Below are 13,657 nucleotides of genomic sequence, written 5' to 3'. Positions count from 1 at the left end.
GTATCACATATGTAAATGTATATATTTACATTTATGATTTAAGGTTTGTAAAGCACTTTATAGTAACTCTTCACACGTATTACTTGTACATTACATTTATTATCTCAGAAAAACCCTGTAATATACTCATTTTACAGAGGAAGAAAATAAGCCTGAGAAAGATGAAATGAGCTACCTAGGACCAAATAACCAGTAAGTATCTAAGGCAAGGTTTGAATTCAGGTCTTCCTGATTCCAAGTACATTTCTCTTGGGCCCCCTACCTGCCTCATTTTCTACTTCTTACTGAGTTGTTGTGAAGAAAGTGACTTCTATACTTTTAAAACACAATATAAAAGCCATTTTCAATTAGATCAAAAACAGAAAACCAGAAGAAAACTTAGAGATAATCTAATTTAACCCTTTTATTTTGCAGTTGTAGAAATTGAAAGCAATGGGCCTGGAATCAGAAAGATCTTTTTTTCAAATCCAGTGATTTAGTAACATATTACTAAACCTCTTTAGGCTTGAGTTTCCTGATCTGTAAAATGAAGGGGTTGCCCTTCATGGGGTATAGTTGAAGAGGTATATAGGTGGTATAGTATATAAAGAGATGGCCCTGGAGTCAGGGAAACTTGAGCTGAAACTAGCTGTGTGACCCCAGGCAAGTCACTTAACTGCTGTCTACCTTAATTTTCTTACCTGTAAAATGGGTATAATAAGAGCAATTCTCTCTCTCTCTCTCTCTCTCTCTCTCTCTCTCTCATTCTCTCTCTCTCTCTCTCTCTATTATATATATATGTATGTATGTATGTATATATGTGTGTGTATATATGTATATATATATATATGTGTGTGTATATATGTATGTATGTGTATATATATACATATATACACACATACATATATACGTATATATATACACACACAATGAAAGCATAATAATAATATAATCTATTTGGATACTTACATGAATTGTTGTTTCCTAAACACCCATCATTGAGTAATATTCCAAAATCTCATTGAAGCAAACCCAATCTCAGATATCAGCGACAACCATTGGATTAATTCTGACTTAGCTGTTGAATGTCTCCCATTCACTTCTAGATCCAGGATACATGACTCTGGAAAATGAAAACACTAAATTTCTTTTGATCACATTCAAAGTCAGACAATGTTTATTCTCAAAACTTTCATTTCTTCATTTTCCCTCCTTTCAGAAGAGAAACTACACCAAACTGAAACTACATCAAGCCTCCATATCCTCAGCTGGCTTCCAGGCAGCAGCCGCAGCACCACCATGGAACACTACAATGGAACAGATCTCACTACTGGCTTCATCTCCTCAGCTGTAGCTGTCGTCTTATATGGGTCCAACTTTGTTCCAGTTAAAAAAATTGATACTGGCGATGGTAATTAACACACACACACACACAACTGGCACCTAAAATTGGGCATAAAACCCCAGGTGTGGTCATACTAAGGCAAAGAGAGCAAAATTATCACAGCCCTCATTCTAGATACTTCTGCTAATGCAGCCTAAAATCCTATTAGTTTTATTAGCTGCCACATCATACTGCAAACTCTTTTTGAGCTTTCAGACCCCTAAAACTTCTTGGTCTTGTTCACTTTAGCTCGTTTCTAGCCACACTACCTACCCCCATCCCCAATCCTATACTTTTTCAGTTGAGTTTTCAAAATCCAAATGCCAAAATCATAGATGTATTCTTGCTGTTTCACTTGGCTAGATTCCACCTCATCACATTAGACCGTTAAGATCTTTTTGTATCTTGATTTTTTGGTACCTAACAAACATCACCCATCCTTTCCAGTGTTTTGTTATATACAGGTTTAATCCGCATAACATCTAAATCTTCATATCTTTATGTTCCTTATACCTTCATATCTTCATCCAGGTCACAGATGAAAAAAAAAAGATCGAACATAACAGAGTCAAGGACAGAAATCCACAGAATACCAGTAGGAACCTCTATCTGGCCAACAATTATTTAGTGCACATTTGGGGTTCAGTATTCCAAATGGTTCTTAACAATATTATCATCAATATTATAATCTTGATTATATTGGCGATGATATGAGACTGTCTGATGCCTTACCAAAATGCAGATAAACTGGGCCTATGGGGTCTGCAATTAAATAGTCTAGTAACTCTTTCAAAAAATGAGTTATGATTAGCTAGGCATGCTTTATTTTTAATGATTCCATATGCTACCTTCGTAGTCTCTTTTTCCTTTTTAATCCCTTCAACAATAGCTTCTAATATTTTTCCAGAAATTTACTTAGCTACCTTCTTTGCTTTTTAAAAAAAGTTGAGTTAATATTTTTTTTTTGTTTCTAGGGCCCCTGAATCTCTCCTGAATATTCACAACTAATTTTCAAAGTTCACCTACAGTTCAGCAATTCAGTATGCCAGGAGTTAATTCCTAGGGGAGAAGTAATGATGACTTGAACTCACGGAGAATAGTTAGATGCTCTCTCACCGTCTTCTCACTTGCCTTCAATTTCTCTTCCCCATTAACCATTTTTATTCTATCATTTTCAGTTTGAAGCTCATACTCACTATTTGAAGAAAAAAGGTAGAGAATTGGAGTTCAGTAGTCTACATCCTCTCCATAACCCATCATTATCTCTCTGCCCAATACAAGCAGCAGATCTGCTCCTTCTTGGCTTTTTTCATGACTCACAACACAGCTTTAAAAAAAAAAGCTTTTATTATTTTCACAGTGTGTTTCACAATAATAAGTTCAGATCTCACCTTAGCTTTCTTTCTCTGTTCTTTTCTTTCTTTCTTCTTTCTTTCTTCTTTCTTTCTTTCTTTCTTTCTTTCTCATAGAACTATATTATTCTTTCATATTCATTCTTGGTTACTCTTTTATTTTTAATTTATGGAATAAAACAAGCATTTCCATAATATAGTACAATAAAAAAGATGATTGCATATTAAACTGCAAATCTACTATGTACAACTTGCTATTCCTTTCAAATATGCAACAAAATTATCATGTAAATTTCTTTTTTTCCTTTTTTCTTCCCTCCCATATGTATATGTATATATAAATATGTAGGTAAAATTTTTCTATACATGCTTATTATTTATCAGTTCTTTCTCTGAATGCAGATAGACTCTTTCTTCATATGTTCTTTATGGTTAATTTGAGTAGTTATAATACTCAAAATAAGTTATTCACTCAAAATCATTCTTAAAACAATATTGCTGTTACTATATATGATGTTCTCTTGGTTCTTGCCTATATATATCATATATGTCCTTAAAAATATAAACTCATCATCTTTGGCCTCCCTTTGCAACCACATTGGTCTCTCTTGACAGATCCTTTTTTTCTCCTTCACTGGAATCAGTGATGGGCTGATAACTATTTACAACTGGCTTAGTAGAAGGGGAATATAGGTTGTTGTTTTTTTAATCTACATCATTTATATTTTCTCCATCAATTTCTTAACTTCAGAATTCAACAAAATAGTAAACCAAGCCCTGATTTGTAGTGTTTGCCCATTTTCAAAGTACAAATGCTCACACTGAAAAAATATCAGATCTGACTGATCAGGGCTTCAGCACAGTCCTTACTGGAATCAACTGCAAATATAATTTCAGTATTTCATTCTTGAGAGTCCCCAAAACCAAAGCCAACTTTTTTTTTAAAAAAACATAACAGATCATAGGATTCTGCCTTTATTATTTCTGAACTCCTTGAGCTCTACTTCCCTAAAATCTAGGGTACAAATTGCACTATCCCTGGCATTTACTTCCTTATCTCAACTCCAGGAATATCATCCTGTCTGCTTTGGCAGCCAGTTTTTTTCTCATATTCTGAAAGGTGAAATTAGTAGCAAGGCAAGTGGAAGATTTAAAAGGTACTATACAGAAAAAGACATAAGTAGGATGCTACATATTGCCAGCAATGCTTTATGCTCTAGGAACTATGAGGTATCATTAAAGACATTGTATGACTGGAAAACTAAATCAACTAGTCACACGTGGAGAAAAAAAAATGACAAACTAATAGCCCAGGTGATGCGCTGGTACTCATAGAATGTTAAAAGACAAAGGTCCCCAGAATGTCAGGTATATGCTGTGGAGGATATTTAAGGTACAGATGAGAATTACATAGAATAAGAAAGACACAGATGGGTTAGGATTTCTTCCTTTGAAAGCAGTGTTGTTATTGTCATTTCAGTCATGTCTGACTCTCCGTGACCCCAGTTGGTTTTTTCTTGGCAAAGATACTGAAGTGGCTTGCCATTCCTTTTCCAGATCACTTTACAGATAAGGAAACTGAGGCAAACAGGGTTAAATGACTTGCCCAGGGTCACATGGTTAGTAAGTGTCTGAGGCCAGATTTGAACTCAGGAAGAGTCTTCCTGATTCCAGGCCCAGCACTTTATCCAGTGCACTATCTAGCTAAAGGAAGTACTCATGTCCTTAAGAGCAGAGATGCACAGAAGCATTGAAAATGAAATGTAAAGCATCATATAAGCAAGTTTGTATTGTTAAAATGTGGGGATAGTAATACTTGTAATGACTAAGTTCACAGATTTGTGAGGATCAAATGAAATAAAATATTCAAGTTACTTTGTAAGGTTTAAAGCAATAAATAAATATTACCTTTTATTTTATTATTATTATTATTATTATATTATCATTATCATTTGTATTAGGGGCCTCCAACTTTGAGGTTTTGTCATCCTGTGATCGACAGTTAAGGAAACAGGTTCAGAGACTTTAAGTAACTTCCTCATGGTCTCACAACCACTAAGTAATGGTGCCAGGATATTCTGACCGTGAAGTCTTTTGGATTTTCCTTCTTTGTGGCTCACCCAAATCCTTTCTACCTTACTTTAGATAGATTTCCACACAGATGTATATTTTGATGTACGTTGCTATTTCATTTCCTTCATATTCAATCCTTACTTTAAACAAGGTATACCCTTTCATTGCTGTATCCCAATGGAGTCACAACCTAGACAAATCTCAAGACCGGTCAATTAATCAATCAATAAAAATTTATTAAGCATCTACTATGTGCCAGGTACTTCGCTAAGCACAAGGGATACAAAAAGAGGCAAAAGATAGTCCCTGCCCTCAAGAAGCTTATAATCTAATGACGGAAACAACATGCAAACAAATATATACAAAGCAAACTATATATAGGATAGATAATAATTAACAGAGCAAAGTTACTGGAATGACCAATGAGACTATACATGTTAAAACTTTAAGTTTATTTTTTAACGTATTCTCAACACATTTAGATATATACATCTTAGACCACAGTATCATTTCTGTCCCTTTCAACTGCTGTCTCTTGCAAAATTCCTGAGTTGAAATTCACCTTCCTATGTTATGCTTTTGAATCACCTTTGGATCACTCCTCTACCCAAAAGAATTGTCCCACTTTGAACTTCACAGCATCCATTTCTTAATAACCCACTTAGAAAAATGTCTGGACTTTTGAAAAGTTGTTGTCATTTTTTTAAATATAGGATTTAACACAGTGGGAGGGATAGTTGTTTACTAGATTATCTATTCATGTATCTCTTTAGCCCCATAATCAAGTGTCTTTGATTCCTAAATCCTGCCATTATATCATGCCTGCTGCTTTTAATAGTATCTGATTTCACAGTTATAACTAGGTAGTGTTCTGCCACTCTTTCAGCCTGGATTTAAAGTGCCCTTGATCAGATCATCAAATCACTGAGCAAATGCATTCTTCTCTAGTCCTCATTAGATGTGCTCTTACACCGGCCAAGAATCTTCAATTCTTCTATCTTGAGCCATGGATTTAAGCCAAATACTGTTCTCTTATCCCATCATCTTAGTAAATGGTTTACTTTCAATATTATTCTTTCTTCTCCTAAGTCCTTACTGCCAATCAAAAGTAATTGTAAAAATGCCATCTGTGTCCCCAAATCCTTATGTTAGTTATCTAGGGCTTTCTTACCTCTGGAAAATCTGTCTAGACCCCAATATTGATATTATTTATTCCCACTTGAATCATCAGAGGAGGGTATTGTTCAGAAAGTTTGAACAAGTCTCAGAAGACAGTTCATGATGTGCCAGATTCCTGGGATATGAGAACATCCTAATTTCTGGTGTTAGCCATGGGAGGTCAACATATGGCTAACTCAGCACCCCTAAGCAGGGCTCCCAAGACAAACACCTCTTTTCTCTGTGACTAGTAATAGATGATCTCATTTCTGGTTCCTCCTTTTCATTTTGTGAACATAAAAGCTGCTTCTTTCTCAAAATGTCAAGATCAACCATGGCAGGGGTGGGGAGGGAAGCTGGAGAGAACCAGATATTAATATGTAGCTCCAAGTATACAGCAGAAATCCCTCTTCCTCCTTCCTCTTCCCTCTCATTTTTAGAGAAACAGCATTGTGTAGTGGAACAAATGATGGACTTTCTTGACTTCAGGAAAGACCTCAAATCCCTTCTGTGACACTTAGAAGCTGTGTGATGAAGGACAAGTGAATTCATCTCTCTGGGCCTCAGTTACCCCACTTGTAAAATAAAAAGTATGGGGGAATAATAGTATTTTTAATAGCTACCTCACACAGGTGCTATTTGGGTCATATGAGAACAATATATAGAGTGTTCCAAAAAGTCTTAGTGGAGTTAAGCTACTAAAGTTTAAACAATGTCTAAACCATAGGGCATTACGTTAATATCATTTAGTATTGCTTTTTTTCTCACCCTTCAAATTAAAGACAGTTGAAGATTCCCTTCTTTTTCCTCCAAGTCTTTTTTCACAGAATTTCACAGGGGAAGTAACCCCAGTAGTTGTTTTCCTAACCCATTCCCAAAAAAGAATCCCCACCAAAACATTTCCAACAAATACAGTTAGCCAGCCTTTGCTCAAAGACATTTAATCATGCTATCGTCCAAGACAGCACATGCCATTTTTAATTAGCTATAATTATTAGGAAATCTTTTCCTGACGTCAAGTGTGAATTTGCCTCCCCATGGTTTCTAGTTCTGCCCTCAGGGACAAATCTACTACTTCTTTCATATGACAGCCTTTCAAATACTTGAAGACTTTCTACCATGTTTCCCTTGAGTCTTCTGTAGTCTAGCAACCCCTACTTCCTTCCATCCTCCCCGCTATGGAAGGGACTCAAGGGCCTTCTCCCTTCTGGTCGATCTCCTCTGGACATTCTGCAGCTTAGCAAAGGCCTTCCTAAGATATGGTACACAGACCTGAGTACAATATTACAAATATGATCTGACCCAGGTGAGTGTAGCATAATTGCTGCATCCTCATTCCTGAAACTCTGCCTCTCCTAATGCAAGCTAATATTGACTTAGCTTTTTTTAGCCACTATAACTCATTGCTGACTCATATCGAGTTTGGAAGCCACTTTTAAAACCTCCAATTCTTTTTTTCAGACAAACTGCTGTCTAACCTTATCTTCATGGAATCTTCTTGAAATCAAATATGATATAACACATATCCCTATTCAGTTTCGTTTCATAAAAGCCAACCCAGTATTTTGGCTGGTCAAGCTCTTTCTGGATCTTGTCATACAGTGTATCAGCTATTGTTTTTGGCTTTGTATCTTCTGCAGATTTGATAAGGATGCTGTGTATGAATTTAGACATGTCATTGTTAAAAATGTTAAACAGCACTAGGCCAAGCTCAGACCCTAGGCATACTCCACCAAAGAGGGGAGAGAATAAGCGTTTATATAGCACCTACTATGTGCTAAGCACTGTGCTAAGTGCTTTTTTTTTTTACAAATATTCTTTCATTTGATCCTCAGAACAATGCTGCTAGGTAGGTGCTATTATTATCCCCATTTTATATCTGAGGAAATTGAGATTGTGACTTGCCTAGGATCACACAACTAGTAAGTGTCCGAGGCTGGATTGGAGCTCAGCACTCTAGCCACTGTGACACCAGCTGTCTCTAGATAGCCAGCGACAGGTTGCCTAAAGATTTTCAAGTTGATATAGAATCATTAACTATTCAGCTTGCCTTTCTCCATGTTCTCCAAAAGAAGAGCATAAGATACTCTTATCAAAGCCTTTCCTAAAATCTAAGTATACTTTATTACATTTTTCTGATGTGTCAATTTAACATTGCTATTTTTTTTTTACATGAGGTTAGTCTGACATCACCTATTCTTGTTTAAACTATTCTGGTACCTTTTCTAGAGATTTACTAACCATCTATTTAATAATATACACCAGAGGCTCTAGTCACAGCGAAAAGGAGCTGGCTTTAGAATTTAGAATTAGACTTGGCATCAAACCTTTACTCTGACACACACTGACTGAATGATCCTGGGCAAGCCATTTGTCCTGTCATTGAGGCAAGCCACTCAGTAAGACTATAAGTTTGAGACTAGATGCCTTCTTGCAGTCAGAAGTCAGAATTAATCATCAAGACTTGTTCCCTACACTGATGAAATTACAAGTCGGGTTTAAAAAATATTAATAACATTTTCTAAAATAAGCCCAGAAATTGAAGTCAAACTCAGTGGTTTGGTGTTGATGGATTTCATTCTCTTACCATTTTTAAAGATCAAAGCATATGACTTTTTAAGTCTTGTGGTATCCCTTCTGTTCTTTGTTTTCCAGCCTGGAATATTTCTTCTATCCTAGCAGGGAAGATGACTTCATTTTCCCCGATAAGATAGCAAGGAAATAAGTATTCTTCTAACCCTTTCACCTCATTTAACAGACAACTCAATTTGTACCCAATAAACACATAGTTTGTGACTGAGCTATTTCTGTTCCTTACACAGGCCATAATCTGAAACAGTTTTCTGTTTCTCTTCATATTTTAATGAGACTCCTGCCCTTGATTCTCAGTGTCTCCTACTAGCCATTCTTCCTGCCACATTAGGGGCAAACTGTTATGTCTCTTCATTGTTCTGTGCCTCTGTCTCTATTATAGTCAAGTTTGCTACCCTTTTCTAGCATGTTAACTGATGGATACCTAGTTCTGGCAACCCTGAGCAGATTCCTAATAATTATAGCCAATGCATACAACAGCCTACAATCACCCACTATCATTGAGGTGGTTTTCCAGCCAATTTTCATCTCATTCCTTTTCTTCTTTCTTCTCAGTTGGGCAAGTAGTTGCATTACAGTTTACTTGCTTACAACTCTAGCTTCTCTCTTTTAAGTGGACCTTTTCATTATGGACTTCCTTGACTCTTTTTAAGTTTGAATTTTATTATTTTAGCCAATAGCAGGTAAAATCCAAAGGACTAAAGGAAAACCTTCAGGAGATGCATTCACCTACCTACCCCCCACATCACTAAAAGGCTGCTTAGAACTTAGAAAGTATGTTTTTGTTCATAGGAAGCTAACTCTCAGCTTTTTGTAATATCCCAGCCCAGAGGAATTTATAATAATTCAACTCTATATTCATCCTTTTTATTTTATTACACATTCACACATTTATTTATTTCATTACTAGGGCAATAGTAAGAATCACGAAAAACATGGGCTTTAGAAAGCTGTTATATGAAACACAATTCTATGACAGTTTTCTTCAGTAGGCAATGGTAACCAACATGGTACCAAGATGAAAGTGTAGAATCACCCATTAACTTCTAGTTATTGGTGGGAAGAAATCCAGTTTGCTCTACATAATCAGTGAAGAAAAAGAATATAACAATAGGACAAGTGTTCCCATAAATATCACTAAGCATATACCTAGTAAAATTGAGGTGTAAACCATTGGTAACAAATTATTGCTTTATCGGCAGGAATGTTTCTTCAATGGATTCTCTGTGCTGCCATATGGATGGTTTCCTTAGTGGTCAATCTGTTACTCCATTGTCCCAAGTTCTGGCCTCTTGCAATGCTTGGGGGTTGTATTTGGGCCACAGGTAATGTATAGAAGATCTTTTATTACTTAAAAACTATGATTAAAATAATGCATGCTTCCATTTTAATGTTATATTTGTATGACCTTTATAAACATAGGTTCAGAGATTTAGAATTGGAAGAGATCTTAGAAGCTGAGTCCAATCCCCTTGTGAGGAAAATGAGGACCCTGAGGTTAAAAGATTTATCGTCACAGGTAGAATATGAGAGAATCTGGATTTGAACCCAAGTCCTCTGACTCCAGCTATTCTACCCTTTCTCCTCCAACACTATGCCTCTACCCTTTCCTTAGGATCTCTTTAGATTCCTTTGTGTAGACTAGTACCAGCAGTGATTGTTATTTAACACAGTGCTTTAAATTGTTTCTTGACTGTGAATCCTCATTAGCTGAAATAAAAACTACTCAATAATTTAGCAGAGAAATTCACAATACTCATCCTGGACTTTTCTATCTTTTGTATATTTAATATAGCAAGAGGAAGTAGAAAGTCACATGTGGGTATCAATAGGTTGGAACATATAAGTAGTGAAAAATTGTACTGAAGACATAGAATAAAGGATATTGACTAAGAGTTATATGCCTGACATAGGAGAGACATTGGTCATATAACAAGAGAAAGGGATAGGTAGTAAAGAAACTCCATTGGTAGCCACACAATGTCAAGGAGGCTCCCAGTAGGTTGAGTACTACCATAATTACCCACGTACAATTTGGACAAGAATTGGAAAAAGTTGTGAGTGGTTATGGTCCTTCCTGGCGGAGGCAGACGTGTTCACATCAGTGAGAGCATAGACCCATCAAAGATCATAGAATTAGAACTAGAAGTGACTATTGAATACAGCTGCCTCCTTTATAGACAATAAAAATGAGGCCTAGAGAAGTGATTTGCCCTCATTCACAAAGCTAATGTCAGTGATGAAATATGAACTCAAAGTCTTCCTGACTCTAAGACTAATGCCTTATCTACTACACTATCAAGGAGGCAATGATTTAGAACAAAAGGTTAACATCTTGGCCCTGCTATTTATTACCTATGTGTATCTTTAGGCAAGTCGATCTCTCTGGGCCACAGTTGCTTCACCTTCAAATAAAGATAACCTCTCAGATTACTTTCCACTCTACATTCAAGGCAGGAATTCCATCCTCTTATAGTCAATTCTAGGCTTGCAGTTGAAGATACTTTGTAGTATAAATCCATAAAACTTCATAATCCACGAAACTATATGCTATTTTTAAAACAGAAAGCCAAATTTCCCAAAATCATTGGGTCAATTTGTTTAGAAATGCCTATATGATGTATTCGTAAGTTCTCTCATTGTTTCTTTTCACGAAGAACCCCTCATTATATTGATTAATAAATCACTAAAAAAAAATTGATGGGGGAGTGTGTCAGTTTCAAAGCAGTTTATTTAAAAACCTACTTCTATACCAATCAGATTTGTCAGGTTTTTACTACGTAGTCAGGAATCATTAGTCCAATATTTCAACAATATTTTAGTAATCTCTTTTTGATGAATATGCATCCAGGAGTACCATTACTCAAAATGGAAAGCTGTCTTGCTTATATATGATTATAATTTTCAGTCTCTCAACTAGAGCAAAGCCTCCTGGCCAACAACATAAAGATGAATTCCACCAAAATGTTCCCCAATTCAATTAGCATTTATTATTTTACCTCCTAGATGCTACACTAGGTGCTGCATCTATAAAGACTAGCTGCTACTAAGTGGTACCACAGACAAAGTACTAGATCTGAAGTCAGGTGGACCTAAGTTCAAAGACTCACAGATACAAAGTTCAAAGTTCATAGATACTAGCTCTGTGACCCTGGGCAAGTCAATACCTCTGTATACCTCAGTTTCCTCATATGAAAAATAAGGGTCATAATACTACCTATCATCCAGAGTTGTCACAAGACTAAAATGAGATAAGATTTGTAAAGTGCCTAGCAAACTTTAAAGCATGAGTTTTAAATGTGAGCCATCATCATCATCATCACCACCACCACCACCACCATCGTCATCATCATCATCATCATCATCATCACCATCACTACCACCACCACCACCATCATCATCATCATCATCATCATCACCATCACCACCACCACCACCACCACCACCACCACCACCACCACCACCATCACCACCATCATCATCATCATCACCACCACCACCACCACCATCATCATCATCATCATCACCACCACTACCATCATCATCATCATCATCATCATCATCATCATCATCATCATCATCATTATCATTCCTGGCCACAAAGAGCTTACATTCTATTGCTGGGATAAAACAAATACACAGATTAGTAAATACAATATATCTACAATCTAGACACAAAATAATTTCATATTGAGAAGGGGAGAGCACTGATAACTCCAAGGATCAGGAAAAGTCTTGGATAGGGGATGACAATAACAATAGCTTACATTTCTATAGTGTTTACTATTCAGACACTTCACAAATAGTATTTCATTTAATCCTCACAACAACCCCAGGAGGTAGGTGCTATTTTTATACCGACTTTACAGATGAGGAAGTTGAGGCAAACAGAGGTTAATGTGACCCACGTGGGATCATGCAGCTAGTAAGTGTCTGAGGCCAAGTTTGAACTTAATGTCTTTTGTCTGTAGTCTAGGCGCTCTCTCCAGTACACTGCTTAGCTTCCCCAGATGGAAAGTGAAGTAAGCCTAGAAAGGAGCTAGAGATTCCAAAAGACAGAAACAAGGGAAAGAACAGTCCAGACCTAGAGAAAGGTCTGGCAATAAGAGAAGGAAAGTCCTATACAGAAAGACTCTCCTGGAAAGACTCTCCTGCTCATTCTTACACCTCAGGCACACTTTGTAAGCTAACTTCCCCATTGTGAAAAAGCTTCCTCTCAGAGCAGGCATCTCCAGGTGACAATTAAAAGCATCTCATCCCTACCTCACTAACAACACTCACAGGGCTATTGTGAGGATCAAATAAAAAAATACTTGTAAAGGGTTTAGCACAGTGCTTCACACATTGTAGGTAGTTAATTCATGCTTGTTCTCTTGCCCTTTTCTGTGAGCACCTGCCTCTTTTAAAGTCTAAAGAGGAAGTTGTAATAGAAAGCAGGATGGGACTTTTTGCCTTTGTTTCTTCTGTGTTTCTCAGCACTAAGGCAGTCAAGTACCTTTGATGAGCCTTGCCTTTCAAATGTAATGGCAAGCAAAGTGGACTTTTTGTTGTCTTTTGTTCTGGAATGCTTCTCAGCCCTGAGGTAATCAAGTGCCATTGAGTCTTGCCTTTGTTTCAATGAAGGAGGGGAGAGTCTTTGACTGAATCAAGAGTCTTTGATGAACTGTTTAAGAAACAAGAAATCCACAGGCCTCAGGCCCCACACCCTTTTGCTAAGTAGGTTCTAAGTCCCAGGGCCCTGAGAAGTGTATATATGCTCTGAGTTTGGCATTTTTTTGTTTTGGGGATTTCACTCACTGGAAGAGTGGTGGTGTGGTTTGGCCAGATGAGATTCTGGGTAGCCGTTAAGAGCCCCCCTGGCTTTGAAAACCCAGATGTTGGTGCTTGTCTCTCTGGTAACTATCTACTGTGATTTGGTCAGACAGATAGAAGCCTGTCTGTTGGTTTCTATTATTCTCTCTGCTCGTAATTCCTGTTTGTAATTTCTGTTGGTATTTTCTCTGAAAATGCAGAGTGATGATTTTTCCCCCTAAACTAAGTGAATGATATATGTATGTTTAATTAAAGTAATATTGTTGACCCCTTAGAGTTGCTTTCCTTAGAAAAGCAGATCAAAGAA

General features: G+C 36.8%; 1 protein-coding gene across 1 annotated transcript in view; it reads left to right on the top strand.

Moving 5' to 3' along the window:
* Positions 1-1,278: 1,278 nt before the first annotated feature.
* The window catches only part of TMEM144 (transmembrane protein 144), a 60,358-nt gene continuing 47,979 nt past the window's right edge, over positions 1,279-13,657 (top strand). Inside the window, exons 1-2 of the mRNA XM_036764691.1 lie at positions 1,279-1,390; positions 9,741-9,863. Coding sequence (XP_036620586.1) covers positions 1,279-1,390; positions 9,741-9,863 — 235 coding nt within the window. The remainder of the gene's footprint in view (positions 1,391-9,740; positions 9,864-13,657) is intronic.

The sequence above is a fragment of the Trichosurus vulpecula genome, chromosome 6, assembly GCF_011100635.1.
Source record: "Trichosurus vulpecula isolate mTriVul1 chromosome 6, mTriVul1.pri, whole genome shotgun sequence".
Lineage (NCBI taxonomy): Eukaryota > Metazoa > Chordata > Mammalia > Diprotodontia > Phalangeridae > Trichosurus > Trichosurus vulpecula.
Note: the sequence above shows the minus strand (reverse complement) of the source record. Positions and strands in the feature narration are given on the sequence as shown.